Raw genomic sequence first — 16,867 nt, forward strand, 5'->3', positions numbered from 1 at the left:
TAAAGATTGGAAAGATGGAAGCCAATCTGTCTTAATTCAAGGATGTTGTGATTGCATAGAAATAGCAAGACCTATACCTTATTAGAACTATAGGAGAGTTTAACAATTTGCTTCTTATAAGATTAGTTTACAAACACTGTGTTCCTCTACTTCGGTCAAAAAGAATTAGAAAATGGAATATAAAAATTTTCATAAAAGAAATCCAAATACCTAGGAATAAACAAAATACAACAAAAGATGTGAAAGCTCTTAGAGAGAGCACTTAAAAATATCCTCAAAATATACGAAGCAAGTTCTGATTAAATGGACAGATGTCATATGTCCACGGAAGCTGATTCAATTTTGTAAAGATGTTACTTGTCTCTCAGTGAGTTCATGAAGTTACTGTAAGTTCAATAAATGCAAATTATTTTCCCCTGTAGTATTGGAAAGCTGATTTTCTAAAATATGTATGGATGACCGAAGGGCCAAGATTTTACCAAGACAATTTTGAAGAGAAGGATAAAAAGTTGAGGGCTTGTTCTTACAAATATAAAGAACTTGTAAAGCTGGAGTAACTAAGGAAATGTGTTCTTGACATAGGCATGGATTCACAGACCAACGATGCAGAATAGACAGCTCAGAAATAGCCCCATTTATATTTGGAAACCGTATGTGGCTGGGGTGGCATAGTGAATCAGTTTGCAGATCATGGATTACTTAATACGTTGATTTGGAATAGTGATCTGAATAGAAAGACAGATAAATTAGATTTGTATAGTATTCCATTCCTTAAAAAAATAATTCCAGTGGAGCTATATTCCAAAATATGAAAGCAACACTTTAAAACTTTTGGGAGAAAATTCAGGAAAATACGTAATATGTCTATGATTTTAGAATTCATAAATGGAACATGAGTCACAAAGGAAAATACTGTTAGATTAATACTTCCATATGATTGAAGTTGCCACAAGAGAGTGAAACACAAAGCATGCTGTAAAAAGTTATTTGTAATACATTTAACTGTTAAAGGATCTTAAAATTAGAGTTAAAGAACTGAAAAATAACATCTGTAGAGGAGTACCATAAAGCAAACAACACATGGAGAAGTGAGCAAAGCGTATGCGTTCACCAAAGAGGAAAATCAAATGGCCAATAGGCATGAAAATGTTCTCAACTTTATGAATACTCAAGGAAATACGTATTAAAACAGATATATAATGAATACTTACATGAATTTAAAGTGTATCTTTTGGCAACATTTAAAAATCAAGTATTGTTGAAGATGTAGGACAGGAACCCTGTCAGACAGTTCCTATGGGAATTTCTTTTTTTGCATTATTCCTTTTTTTTTTTTCTGCTTTTTCTCCCCAAATCCCCCCAGTACATAGTTGTATATTCTAGTTGTGGGTCCTTCTAGTTGTGGCATGTCCTATGGGAATCTAAACTGGTACAAGCATTTTGGAGATTTTTTGACAATATCTCATCTTATTGAATATATGCATACTCTCTCACCCAAGAATTCCATGCTAGCGTGTAAATGTATATATATTCATACATTTATTATTATATTATATAGTATATATACATACATGTATATATAGTATATATACACATACATATTTGCATATTTATGTATGTATACACATACATAAAATACATTCCTAGAGGAACTTTTGCATATCTACATGCAGAGACATATATAAAAAGATTCATTGCAGTATTTTCTATAGTACTTTAGAAATTGTAAACAATACTAAATGTTCATCAACAGGTTAGATCTACAAATACCAAAAGATTGACGAAAAACATGTGGAAAGAAACAATAAAGAACCATTTATATAAAATCAGTGCCTGCAAAGCAGTACTAAATAGTGTGTGTGTGTGCAGGTGGGTGGGTGGATAGGTGGATGGGTGGATATATACTACACAGTGTACATACATACATTAAATTATGAGGACAGTATATAATATTTATGTATACAGTATATACATATATATTGTTATGAGGACAGTAGACAGGAATAAAACACCCTGATACTGACAGGTGGTTAACAGGAGTAAGTAGGTAGGATTGAGTAAATGTAAGGAGATAAATACGGCTAACAAAGGGGCACAGATATCTTTACAATATTTTATTTTATATGTTGGATGGTAGGTATACAGGTGTTTATTATTTAGGTACAATATTGTGTCTGAAAAGTTAATTTTTTTTTTTTTAAAAAAAGGAATAGGAACTGGCCATAATGTCCCAATTGCTAAATTGTGGCACTGAGTATTTTTAGAGCAAAATATGTCCATTAAGTAAATCTCTTCATATTTCTGCTAAACCACTTTGAATATGGTGATAGTTGTATTTTTTTATTGAGATATAGTTGACATTTAATGTTATATTAGTTTCAGGGGTGCAACATAATGATTCGATGTTTGTATACGTTGTGAAATGATGACTACAATAAGTCTAGTTAACATTCATCACACAGTTGCAAATTTTTTTCTTGTGATGAGAACTTTTAAGATCTCTCTTAACAAATTACAAATACACAATATTCTATTATTAACTGTAGTCATCATGCTGTGCATTAGATCCCAGGACTTATTTATTTTTTAACTGGAATTTGTGCCTTTTGACCCAATCCACCCATTTTCCTTTGGATAAAAATACCCAGAAGTGGAATTGCTGGATCATATGGTAGTTCTATTTTTAATTTTTTGAGGAACCTTCACACTGTTTTCCATAGTGGCTGCCCCAGTTCTTTTGCACGTGGCTGTCCGGTTTTCCCAACATCATTTATTAAAAAGACTGTCATTTCCCCATTGTGTATTCTTGACTGCTTTGTCATAAATTAATTGACCATGCATGCATGGGTTTATTTCTGGGCTCTCTATTCTATGATAGCTGTATTTCTTAATTAAATCTATCAAAACATCATAAAGTACTTTCTCTTCTTCAACTTCTTATAGCAGTTTTCGTCTAAAAACATACTCATTGATTTATTGCTATTTAAAATGAGCATTATTTTTAGCTTCAATTGCAACTTCTTTGAATACAAAAACCATTTCTTCAACTTTTTTTGTGTTCTTCATAGCATCTGGCAACATATTTGGCATGTGGTAAGAAGTTAAATGTTTTTTGAATGAATACCTATGTCTGTGTTGAAATAGGACTTTGTGACAAGGGCCTCAGCCTATATTAGGCTCTTGTGTCTACTACTTAGATAAGTGTAGGCCGATACAGGGACGTTTTGAAGAATGGCGTTTGGAGTCAGAGAGCCCGGGTTTGAATCTTAGCTCCACCACTCTGTTACTTTATGCAAAGAATTTAACTTTTCTGTGCCTTGCTCCTTATCTATAAAAATGAGAATAATAGTAACTACCTGATAGGATTTTTGTGCAGATTAAGTGACATAAATACTGTAAGTGCCTTAGAACAGTGCCCACACATGCTAGCTGAGTATCATCTTAGTTGTTATTATTATAATCGCATCTCTCATACTTCGTTCCAATTATTTGTTTAGTTATGTCTCTCTCTCGTTCAGCTGGGCTGTTAGCTCTGTGACAGCAGGGAGCCACATCTGTCTTGCTCACCTAGCCCGGCTTCTGCTACATGTAGTCATTGCATCAATACCAGCTGAGCGAGTGAGTGAGTGAGAGGTGGAGGTGAGTCTTTGGTGAGCTGAAGAGCTATAGAGTTGATTCCTTGGTGAGTTCAATTCAAGTAGCATTTGTGAGAAAATAAAGAACCAGCTTGGGCCATGTTTTCTTGTCTCTTTCTGAATTAGTGGAAGGGTTTGGATTTTGCATTGCGAAGCACAGGCCACCCCCACGCTTTCAGCCATGTTTTAGGGAAAACGTGATTACCAAAAAGGAATTTGCTTTCTCCTTTGTTAGCATTTTGGAGAGAGACAAAAACTTTCAGAAGTTTTTAGATTTTTATCAACTTTTGGGTTTACAATAAATACTTAGAATTGATTCTTCCTGTTTTGAAAGGGTAAATTTGGTCTAAAGAGTGTCACTCTTGAATTTTTTCATCTCTCCTCACTGTAATCGCTGCTCTGACACCACAACTTTCCCTTAGTAAGGGAAGTGTGGCACACAATGAATGATTCTCTGGTGCCTTTTTGTCTTTGAAATATCTCTTTATCACTCTGTCATCAAGTCCTCAGGCATGGCATTTGGTATATATGAATATGACTTATATCTCCTGGAATTATTGTAAATGAGGGTCACACTCCAAGATACTTTGTGGAAGCTGCTAAACATAAGAGAAAGTATGTTTTAAGCCATTGCATTTATCCATTCATTCATCATTATTATTTCATTCATTTATTCATGCCTTCAACAAAGCATCTCTTGAAAGCTTACTGTGTGCTTGTCTTTGGGGAGGTAGAGAGAGTCCCTGGCCTCATGGGGCCTCCAGACTAAAGGCCAGTGGGGGAAAAATGTAAATTGCAAACTTTGAGGGATAACTCTGTGAGGACGTGCATTATCAGGACTAAAGGAGGTCTGCTCTGTGAGTCAGGGAAGTTTTACCAGGGGACCCTACATTTAAGCTGAGATCTGATAAGTGAGTAGATTTAGGTAGCTAAAGGTGGAAGGAAAACTGTTTTAGGCCGAAGGAGTAACATGTAACAATAGACAATTTTGAGAAATGAGAAGGAAATAGTGAGTGAAGAATGGAACGGGAGGGTAGTCCAGGGAGAGAGGTTCCTGCCATGTCATGCCTCATCTTTCCAGCCACTCTAAGGAGGTTGAACTTCATCCTAAAGAGTGGGCAAACCACTGACGGGTTGTACACAAGGCCATGACAGTGTCATGGCAGCAGGCTTGGCTAACTCTGTGAAAATACAGTGCTAATAGATTCGAGAGGACGGGTCTTGGGGTGAAAGACATGGAGGTAATTTCTTGGGATAAATAATAATAGGTTTCTCATCTCCCCCCTTCTAAGACTCCAATCTTCTGGGGGACAGGACAGATCTCTGGAGTGTCTCTCTGCCTCTTCAGTAATTATAGGGAAACTAAGGGCCAAGACTCAGAACTGGATTTTCCAGCCCCAGACTACTGAACACTTGGGGATAAGATGCTTAATAAACAGTAGAAGAGCATTTCCCCTGATGTGGCCAGATGTTAGTCCATTACGTGTAATCGAGAGAACATCTCTCCTTATGAGTTTTTGAGTATTCAGTTTTGACTGTCTAGAAAACCTTTCTTTCTACTCTACATCCTCCCCTCCCATATTCCTGGCGAATATCACCTTGTTTGGGTATCACGTCTGATCAACCTGTACCTTCTGGAAAAGCAGGAAAACTTTCCCAACTACCAAAACTGAGTAATAGATTAGGTATGCTTTCTGTGGGCTCACATAGCAGCCTGTGTTGTTTTTATCCTTATTGGGTATCACTTGTCGTAAAGCATTGTCATTTTGATCTGTCTTGTGCTGTTAGGCTGTGAGCATCATTGGGTAGGGGTTTATGATCAGTATCTCCCTTGCCTACAGTAAGTTCCTATGCATGTAAGAACACTAAATAAACACTTGTACAATTAAATAATGACAGGAAGTAGGGTAATGATACTTAAGTTTAGCAAGACTTGTAAAGACTATGGTCATTCTGTGACTCGACTGCATTATACGATTATAAAACTCCCAAGAATGTGATGCTCCTTTTATAATATATTCAAAACATTCAAGTGTTTGTGGTGGTTTTAATTTTCTTTAAGAAAACTTAATGGAAGTCAGCTTCTGACCCAGAGCTTAAGCTAGCAGTCAAAAAGTTTTGTTTTCTTTGTCAAAATATAGGAAGAAAACAACTAAGACTTAATTCTCAAGATAGTGTGGGATCTGTGTCTGAAACATTGGAGGAAAATAACTGGTTTCTAAACAATGTCCATGTCTGTTTGTCCTGTGCACTATACTTGGTTCATACCTTTCCCTGTCTCCTTTCTTCCATAAGTCTGACCCAAGGAACTTGAACATTTTTTACAGTTGATGCTGTATTTGGAAACTTCACCTTGTTTAATACTTAACACTGTTTACTTGACTATATTTTGAACATTATATCACAAAGGTGGTGAATTATATAATAGTGGAATATATAGATTTTGGGGGGGAGGGTTATATAATAAAATGTTTTGTAAAGATAAGATGAAGTGTTAAAGAAAGAGCCAGCTCAGAATTAAGATGAATTAAGAGAAATGAGGACTTACTGTGGTTTTAAATTTAGTGATTATTGTATCTTCTAGCTTCCACAAGAAAAAAAAAGCAATATTTATTATAAATATTTCTTAGACAATATTTGAAAGGAAAATAGTATTTAACATTTATTACCATTTTTAACTACCTATTGAACTCATATCATATATTTTAAAAATAGAGTGGAGCAAATGCAATTTGAGAAAGTGGAAAGAATATTAGGTGAGGCTTCTTGTCATCTCAATTTGTAGGTCTTAAAGGAGGTCTAGAGAAAGAGCGTTGTCAGTTCTTAAGGTTCATACAGTACATTTTAGAAGTCATAAAGTTAATATACAATAATGTCAACCGTTTTTCTTTTCTAATTAGTTTTGAAATACTTAATTGTTGAAATATTTTTAGTTCAAATGAGACCCAGACTTTACAAAACAATTTTAAAAACAATAATCAGAGGGCCGGCCCAGGTGGAGCAGTGGTTAAGTGCACACGTTCCCCTTTGGTGGTCCAGGGTTCGCTGGTTAGGATCCTGGGTGTGGACATGGCACCGCTTATCAAGCCATGCTGTGGTAGGCGTCCCACATATAAAGTAGAGGAAGATGGGCACGGATGTTAGCTCAGGGCCAGTCTTCCTCAGCAAAAAGAGGAGGATTGGCAGTAGATGTTAGCTCAGGGCTGATCTTCCTCAAAAAATAAATAAATAAATAAAACAATAATCAGCCACTGCAACTCACCTGCCCTCAATCTGGGGGAGAAGGAAACGGGGAATTCGTGTTCAATGGGGACAAAGTTTACATTAGGAAAGATGAGAAGTTGTCATAATGGATGATGGTGATGGTTGCAGAACACTGTGAATGTATTTACTGCCACAGAACTGTACACTTAAGCATGATTAAAATGGTGCATTTTATGTTATGTTTATTTTACCACAATTAAACCAATCAATCTCTGCTCACTGACCCCTGATTGTCATACGGAAGCTGTGTGGAGTGGATATTTCTTGTCATAAGAGTCTATTCAGCAAGGATTATGAGGTCACGCTTTGTTTAATTAAAAAATCAGTATAAATTGCTATTGCCTTCCTTTGGTAACAATTTTTGTGTGAAAAAGCCTACTTTAGACAAAAAGTTGATCATTGTAAGAATTTGTTGCTCTGCTCCAAAAGTTTCCAGAAGGAAAAGAAGTCCTAGTTACTTTTTCCTTTATCTTGCCCAATGAATATGTTTTCCTTTCCCTGTCTCTCACTTCATATGCATGGTGAAGAAGAAAGCTAGAACGGAGACTGACTTTTGAAGATGCTGAAGACACTCATGATGGAATAGAGCAGGCAGTGAAAGTGGCTCTCAGGTTCAGTGCGTTACACAAGGAATCCCTCCGTGGATTCTAAGACTTACTTGGTCCTTCGCTGGCCCAGGCCCCGGGTCTTCCTGAGCCTCAGTCTTTTCCAACATAAAGTGAGGGAAAAATAACATTTTCCTTTTTTGTTTTACAGATGGGTTAATGCATGTGAATGGGTCTGTAGATTGTCAAGTGCTCCAAAAATTTAAAGTGGCATTACTATTTCTACTGCTTTTGCTATTAATGGTTTGTTTCCCTGGTGGTTTCTGTGGTATAAAATGAATAAAGAATATAAATGAAGAGGGATGCTCCATTCTGTTGTGACTCTGTGCCAGGTTACGTCAGCCTCGGGGTTCTTTGAAGTAGAGATGCTGCAATGAATTGTCCCTGATTTCCCTTATGGTTTCTTCTTTCATTCCATGCCCTGAGCAAGCAGCGTTCACAAACCTTTGAATACAGATTAAATATATTCAGAAGAGAGAGGTTTTTGATTTATTCAAATTATATTTACCTTTGGGTTCAAATCCGTTTGAATAGAGAAAATAAAGAGCAAATGATTGTAGAAGGAAGAAGGCTAAACATTCTTTTATGAGAAATAAAGTGGAATGTTAGACAAGAATAGTCTTTCTCCTAAGTAGTTGCTTTGTAATGTGGTTTCAAGGGTTGTGTGGAACGTGCTACTGATCCACTTTAAAAATGTGTATGTGAAATATATGCTGTAATGCAAGAAACTTATACTGTGGATAATTAGGATGTAAATCATTTTTCATTAAAGGTAAGAAATTACAGTTGTGTGTGTGTGTGTGTGTGTTTGTGTGTGTTTCTGTGTTCTTGCTTTTTTGGAGATGGAGACAGAGAGCAGGAAATCTTTCTTCCTTTATACTCCAGCAAAGGTTTATGCCCCCTTGAAAGAGACACTGTTTATTTTCTCCCTATACCTTTTGTGAAGTATTGAGACTCTTGGACTGTGCCCTGTCACTCAGAAGGCTGAAGTACAAATGCTAATTTACTGCCAGCCTGCAGCATTGTGATTTGCATTCCAAATCAGACTGCAGATTCCCATTATAAATTGCTTATCCCGTTGTTCCTTATCTAGAATTTGTTCCTTTCTTTTATCATCCTACTCATTCCCCAATAATGACTCTTGAAAAAATTCTCTTTCGAGAGATTCTCATTTGTGGGCTAAAATCATAACAATACATTACAAAGACATCAATAGATTTTTTTTTTAATTTCAGTATTTTTCTCCCTTCCCTTTAAGGGTCTTCTGGCACTGAAGTAGAATAATTGCTTAAAACATATCTCTCAGGCTTAAAGGTTTATACTCTTTCTTTTGAAAACCATATTTGTATATCTTTTAAATCCGAAAGTTGTGAGCTTACAAGTCCTCTCTTAATAACCTTTTACAGATAAACGCTGAGATGGTGTAATTGTGTCCTTTCTTGGCACTTTTAAATCCAATTAACTAGATACTCAGGGAGGAGAGAAAAGGAAAACGCGTTTTTGGGAGGTATGTGGCTGGGCGAGCAACTGCTGCGGCATAAAGAACCCACAGCGATCTGGGCTTTCCCACTCTGGTGGCAAAGAGGGGGAATTAAGGGTTGGTGGTCTGCCTCATGTTAGGACGACACCCCTCCATCTGTTCACGGCTCAGCCTGCTTCCAATTTAAAGCCCAGATTTCAGTACAAACCTCAATTTCTTTTCCCCATTTTAAATGCAAAGCAAGGCTTATGAATCATACTCTCTGCTACTGGGATTCAGACCAAATTTCCCCCCAAAATTCTCAGGCTCTTTGCTTGCATACCTGCTTACAGTGGCACACAATGGGCAGCTTTGAGAAGAAACATTGATAATCTTCACGGAAGAGTAATTTGAATGAAATTACACTTGACAGCCTGTCTCCAAGCAAACAAGAGGCGCGAGGGAGACTCAGCTGAGCTCCGAGGACTTGCCTAAGCCACTGCTGTTGGAGCTTCCCAGGGGAAAAAAAAATCACCAGTTTTTCCAACATCTAATTGAGCTTTTGATTAATTCCGTGTACCAGATTCTACTGAAGAAAGGTAGCCATGGAAGAGAATATGGAAGAGGGACAGACACAAAAAGGTACTGTGCTGAAAAGGGTTTATTTGTAACTAAGTAATTATTTCGCAGTTTCCTTGTTTGCTTTAGACTCTTGCCAGTAAGGCTAATGAATGTTTCTCTCTTGGAAGGCATTTTGGTTTCCCCTTTGGTCTGTTCCTCACTTGCAGTCATGTCCGGCATGAATGTCGTCATTATTTGCAAATCTTTCAAATATAAGTATCCAGATGCACAGTCAAGTATTAGTAATCAGAGCATTGCAGTATTGTTGTGAACTATCCTTTAGACCAGTCTTTGTTAACCTTCATTTATTTCATGTTTTCACGCTTGTCAAGCTGGGTCCAGGGATTCCTGGTGTGAGCCACAAACGCAATGTTCGTAGCCAGTTGTAGTAAAAAATCTGATGATGTAACCATTATCGATACCTTTGAATGGATATCTGATGTAACAAAGACCAAGAGTGTATCTATTGTATTTTGGTTGGTGCACCTTTTTAAAAAAATGTTTTTTTCTTTGCGTGGATGCGGTTTAGTTTTAATATAGATGGAGCAAAGGTTCGTCAATGTTCAGTGTATAGTGACATTAAGGTTTTCCTTTCTATAGAGTTGACCGTAATCAACTTCTAAGTAATAGATGTCAAGGGTATTTTCCGATGCATGTTTTAAGCCTGTGTGGGTAAATCTGGCTGCATAAGTTAAAATGAAACTGTCTTTTTTATAGGTTAAAAACGGTCAAATATTGGCCATTTCAAATGATTCAAACACTCTAGAATTTGTGTGTGTGTGTGTCAAGTGGTAGCTTTGGAGGCAACTGTGGCTTTCATCCCAGAATTGGCAGCGTTTTCCCTCATGTCTGAGCTCAGGCTTATGTAATGTTATAGAAACGCTCCTGTGTTCTTAGGATGAAACAGTAACACAGGTAATCCTACATAAAGGTAATAGTTAAGAGTAGTATGGAAAAGATTCAGCTATCAAATTTGATTTCTAATATATGTAAATGCATTATTTTAGAAAACTATAATTTACATGATAAAATTGGTAGTTTGGAAGCATAGTATAGTTTTTTCATTATTTGAGCCATTCAGCTTTGTTGGGTCTCTTATTTTAACACACACACACACACACACTCACATATATATAATCAGAGACCATTGACATTAAATATATAAAGGTTTTATATAAGAAATACAGGAAGATGATAGATAAGCTAATGTTCAAATTTTAGTCATTAGCACACTTGTTAATAGTATTCCGTAATAGAAACACAATAGTCTACATAGATATCACGTGATGTATTTTAAAATTGAAAGAGCTCAACTACCGTTATTACATGAATAAATAGCTTACATGTTCATCAGTGATTTGAAATGGCCAATTTTCTTGGTAATTTCCATCCTTAAAAGGCATCTCAATTGACTATTTTACTTTAGGAGAGAGTATAAACCTTTACTTTATTTTGAAATCTTTTTTATAGCACATAATGTGTTTGCTTCTTGGCCAGTCAATTTGTTTAAGAAAAGGTAAACGGATAATTTTAAATAGAGAAATGATATTCATTACGCTAAATAAAACCTTGAGATAAATCATGGGTTGTGGTAACAGGTTAAATATGTCTGAGAAAGCCTTGGTAAGAAGCAGGAACCAAGAAAAATGATGTAATTGGTTGTGATGTTTTTTCTCAGGTAACCCTGAAAATCTTGTGTTAGGGGTGGGGAAGATTCTGTCACAGTGGGTTCTTTTATCATTAAGATGTGCATACTTACATCAGAAAGAGCAGTGGAAAACAATTTTCTAAAAATTAAAAGTAAAGTTGTATAATCGTCTATAAGTATATAAAGGTATATAAGTAAAATATCTATGATGAAGCATTTTTTTGTTAATTGAGAAAGAGAAGATTGAATTCTCCTTATTCCTGGTCTTCTATTCCTCTCAACCATGCCTGTGACACCTTTTCTATAGAAGTTTGTTGTCAGAAACTTATGTTTGAATATAAATGTACTCTACATGTGCGGGGCCAGGGGAACAATGTGCAATTTCATGGGATCTAAGTTGGAGGAGCAACTTGACAAGTAGGTAAAATCATTAGAGGTTTTTCAAGAGTTTAGGTGGAAAGATTTAACAATCCTTCTACTTTCAAAGAAAGCAACACTTTGCATTAATTCTTATCGTGTTTTTCTTATCGTGTAGAATTGTCTTCAATAATAACTCACGTATCACAGAATTCTCTTCCATTTGAAAGATACTTTACTGTCCTTTCTTACAATTTAAATTTATTTTTCCCTGTTACAAATTTGGACTTAAATTCATTTCAGTATTTACCCCTGTCACCCTCCAAATTCAACTAGACTGTAAAATGGAAGTGAGTGGTTTCATAAACATATTTGAAAAAAATGATATATTTGATGCTTAAGGACTTCAAGAGATCTCCCATAAGAAATGTATTTTTCTTCATAATGAGATCTCTCTTCCTCACTTAATCTGTAAAAGGCAATCAAAAGCAATCCTAACATTTACCCTAATTTAACTATATGTTTTCAGCCTGGGAGAGAGGATAATTTAAAAGTGTGAGTGACTTCGCCAAGGCACTCTATTTCAGTGAGCCCATGCACTGGTGTGAAACTGAAATGAGGGTCATTAATGTCTTGCTCCCTTCATTTCAGCCACCCTCCCATGAGTATCTCATTTTTCAGAGTGGGAGTCTAGTGTTTTTATAAAGCATACCATCTAAATGAAAGCCAGTGACTTTATCTTGTGTTCAACCAAAGCAACAGTGTTCTGGTATTGGAGAAAAAAAGAAAAGGAGCTGTTTGAACTCAGCCCTTCAGTACAGTCATAATAAACCTAGCATCACTGTCATCAAAAATTGAAATGTGCGGTCACCAAATCATGGCAACAAGGGCTTCAGTTATGTAGAGGAGTTGAGCAAAGTGCATGAAGAGATTTTTACAGATTTAAAAGGTATACATTTCGGTGCCAGCCCGGTTGCATAGTGGTTAAGTTCACGCGCTCTGCTTCGGTGGCCTGGGCTTTCCCATTTCGGATCCTGGGCGCGAACCTACACACTGCTCATCAAGCCATGCTGAGGTGGCATCCTGCAGAGAAGAACTAGAAAGACTTACAACCAGGACAGACAACTATGTACTGGGGCTTTGGGGAGGGAAAAAAAAAGAGGAAAATTGGCAACAGATGTTAGCTCAGGGCCAATCTTCCTCACCAAATAAAATAAAATAAAATGTATACATTTATTACTTGTAGACATGCAACTATGTCTGAAACGTTTTGCCCAGACCTGTGGGAATAGATATAAATGATTTAAGAGTGTCTGATCATCAGTGAATTAGTGAATGCCTGTTCAGGTGGCCAGGCAAGTGGGTGACCATTACTTTGTAGATAACCTCAATAAACACATTGCTGAATGAGGAGGCGGTCACAGGGCCTGGCTGATGAATCAGTGATTTGAAGAAGTGATAAAATTACATAGAGACAAAGAGAAAATAGAAATGAACAGGAGGAGCTAGCAAGTTGTAATCTTCATACAAACTGGCCAAACTGTTCCAAACAGCCAAGAATCCGATTGATTTAATTTCTGAACGTGAACATGGTATGAAACAAAGCCTCAAAATTACATATAATGTACCGGAAGTGTATGATCAGCTCAAAAGATAGCAGCCATGGTGTTATTCACCAGGTTTTCCTGGTATAACTAACCAGCCGCTTATGAATCTCTGCTATCAACTTCTAAGCTGAAGAAAGACAGCCACCAACTTCCTCTCCAACATGGAAGCCTGGTCTACTATCTCCTGAAGAGAATCAATCCGTGGTCCCCTTAAGGACGGATCGCTAGAGGAAGCAGAAGATCAAACTCAATGTGAACAGCGCCCAGTTTCATCTTCTCCACACCCATCACATGGGCACTGTTGAAGATCATCATTCATCCTTACCCTAACACCACTAACATATGTGGCATGTCAGCATCTCCTTAACTTATTAAAACCAGCGACAATATGTAGACAATGCGCAGGTTTATTTTTTTCTTTCCCATTCAATCTTAATGTGTGTCTCTCTCATAATTAACAATAGTGTACAATTATATTTGACATGTCTGCTCATAATTATATACTTTACATTTTACATTACACATTTACACACACAAGCATCAGTATAAAGGAGTCTATGCACAGAAGCATATATATTATATTTATGGGCTGACTGAAAGTCTTTTTGAAAATTTTTTTGACTAGGGTTATTTTTGCCCTGAGAGATGACGTTGGAGTCTAGCCCTTTCTTAGGCAGACATCATTCTTGAAGAAGAGACACCACTATAATAAATGCAAAGAGTGGTAGATTTGACTCTCTGAGATAGATGATATTGGTCAATCTAAATTGCCCGATGATTTCAGTGCCAAACGGTGGCCTATTAAATTGACTCGTTGACTCTTCATGATGACCTTAAGTGGTACTAGTATTGAGAAAATTAAAAATCAAATAGGTTAATTAACTTGACCAAAATCATATAGTAGCAAGTAGTAGAGTTGGGGTTCGATACAGTCAGTCTGAGGCCAGGGTCTGACTTTGAACCATGCCCTACACTGCATTAGATGTCAATAATGGCCTGCCTGCTACACCCGCTTCTAAGTGGCTCTGCCTAAACCACACACTTCTACTGCCCTAATCAGCTGTGCTCTGTAATTTATGGCTGTCTTCTTTATCGCCAACTCTGGCTTTTTCGGTAAGAGTTAGATAGCTTTACCAAGGACATCCAATCCCTAGATGTGGCAGCAAACCATGGCCTATAAGTCTTGACTCCAAAAGGATGAACTGGGTCAATGGGACTCCTCTCTTGAGAGTTGGGAAAAGATGATTCTTGGAGTTCCCTGAGGGCCTCCTTATCCCTCCATATATCTTTATAGTGCCTATGCTGCCCATCCTCCAGCTAATCTGAGTCAATCTCTGTTCTTCACAATCAAAAGACCTCTAGATAAAACAAATGTCTAGATCCTTTTAGGAGTCTTATGTGAAGACGCTTAATGTTAAGCACTTTTCCCCAAGTTTAAGCTGCTAATTGGCGGCTGAACCAAAATGTATAAAATTGAATATATATGTAACAAAATGTATACTTATTCTATACTTAAATCTCAACTTGACACTACTCTTTAAAACATCCTAGATGATTCTGAATTTTTCCCTTGCCAATCTTTTATTTTTATAGTTCGAATAATTAGTTCACCCTAAAATCACTACCTACCAGTAAGTAAGTATTGGTAGTAAAATATTTTGAGAACCATTGCAAAAAAATTAAAGAACCGAAATGAGTCGAAGTGTCCGTTTTATTAATAGAATTAGAATCTTTAATAGTATGCCATTGAAATCCATAGACCAGTGGCTAGGGAAATAACATTAAAAACCTTCAAACAAGTATTGAAATGGAAGAATTATTAGCCTCCTTTTGCTCCTTGGATATTGGCTACTTGCAGACCCATGAAAAAGGGAATTTGTCTTCTTTTTCTAGCTCCAAGTGGACAGACTTCATCTCAACAAATATTGTCAGCTGCCGTCTCAGCATTTGAATAACAAAGCTGGAAGAAACGTAGAGATTTAGATTTTATAAAGCGTCTAAGAGGAATCTGTCCTGTGATTTGACAGCTGTGCTTTCACTGACATTTAATGCTGGAGTCTAAGAAATTAGCTTCATGTTGTCATCAAATGTAGTTCTAAGACACCTGTTAGTGGAGAAAATTAGGTGTATTTTTCATGAAATTTAATAGATACTCCCAGAACTTCTGCATTTCTCCGATTATTATGACTTCTGTGGTTTGATATACTGTTTTAGAATTTTGTCATTTTATATTTTCATTGGATTAGTTGCTAATTATGTTTTTTATAACTGTGGTGCTATTTGTCTCAGAGATCTAAAATGCTCAGTAGCACACCTTCCACTATTTTGTTAGAATAAAGGATATATGTAGATTTTAAAAAAAGATATCATTAGAATGAGTATGTTCACCTTTTAAAATGAAAGTGCTTGATAGTTACTGCATTACCTCCCTGAATGAACACTTAATCTTAAGTGAGAAATCCAGTACGGTAGAGTGAGATATTGATACAGAATGTACTTAGGGTGATGACTTCAAAATGGTTCTTAGAAATTAACTATTTTTTAATTAATCCAAAAAGCAGTGGCTCATGTGGGATTCATAGAACACAGGAAATAACCTTTACTTGGTCAATTTTGGCCTCCATTTTCCTCGACACGTACATCCTTCCGTCCTTGCAAAATGTTTGACAATTTTCTTTTTCATACATTGAAGGCAGGCTGCCTGGCTTATTTTCAAAATGCTTTTGGATAGCGTCCATAGTAACAGGTGGCACAGCTGTGGATTAGCTGACGTTATAAAAATAATTCATGTTTTCCCATGTGTTTTCTATTCAAGTTGTGACCATTGTCTTGGATAGTCTTAATCTGAAAGAAACTTCCTTCTCTGCTCTGTGAAAATAAAAAGAAAGAAAAACAGAAGATAGCTGATTCGTTTCTCTCAAATTCTGAGTGGGAAATTTAACTTGGGTCGCAGATGAAAGTCAGCAGCTTATTGGGGGCTATTTATAGGGGTCCCTGGGGAATTAAGTTACACTATGACCAAATTTGAGATCAGAAGAAAAAGGAAGGGTGGCTGTTGGCTTTTAAACGATTTGTGTTCCTGAAGTGTTAAGATATATCAACATGTTGGAACATTACTGCTATGTATAACCAGAATAACTTTCAAAAGGACAAAAGACATTTTGCTACATTGTTTAAATTGCTTAATGTTTTTGGACTTAAATTTCGATCATATGAGAAACAATAATCTTTTAGTATACCTACCTCTACAAAAGAGAATAATTTGCTGGACTCTATGCCTGAAAATGATGCTGGGAACATAGAACATATAGTTCACCTTGTCTTGTTCACATTGTTATGGAGCATGCATGCTTTTTCTTTATTCTCAAGTAAAAGTGGGACAATTAAAACCTTTTGCTAATTATCATTTTCCACTAATTAATAATAGAAATTTCAATGTTTTGGCAAATATTTTTTAATGCAATTTGTTTCCTCCAACAGAAGGGTTCTTTGAAAGAATTAGCTATTCTTTCTTAATGAAACGTGTAAGAAAAACATTATAATTTTTTTTATTGTTTTTGATGAGAAAAAGTTTTAGTAAATAATTCAAATGAAGAAATAGTACATGGTCAAATTGCTTTCCCCAAAACTTACCAGCCATTTTTTTTTTCAGTTTCTGAGACACCTTTCCA

The 16,867-nt window shown here is 36.3% G+C and overlaps 1 protein-coding gene across 3 annotated transcripts in view; it reads left to right on the top strand.

Annotated features, from left to right (window-relative positions):
• GPM6A (glycoprotein M6A) overlaps positions 1-16,867 on the top strand; it is a 312,595-nt gene that overhangs the window by 149,786 nt on the left and 145,942 nt on the right. Inside the window, exon 1 of one of the 3 annotated variants that reach the window (XM_014860668.2) lies at positions 8,970-9,605. The exons of the other annotated variants lie outside the window; for them this stretch is intronic. Within the exon in view, the coding sequence (XP_014716154.1) occupies positions 9,569-9,605 (37 nt within the window). The 5' untranslated portion in view covers positions 8,970-9,568. Of the gene's footprint in view, positions 1-8,969; positions 9,606-16,867 lie in introns of those variants that run through there. 3 annotated transcript variants of the gene reach the window in all.

The sequence above is a fragment of the Equus asinus genome, chromosome 27 (assembly GCF_041296235.1).
Source record: "Equus asinus isolate D_3611 breed Donkey chromosome 27, EquAss-T2T_v2, whole genome shotgun sequence".
NCBI lineage: Eukaryota > Metazoa > Chordata > Mammalia > Perissodactyla > Equidae > Equus > Equus asinus.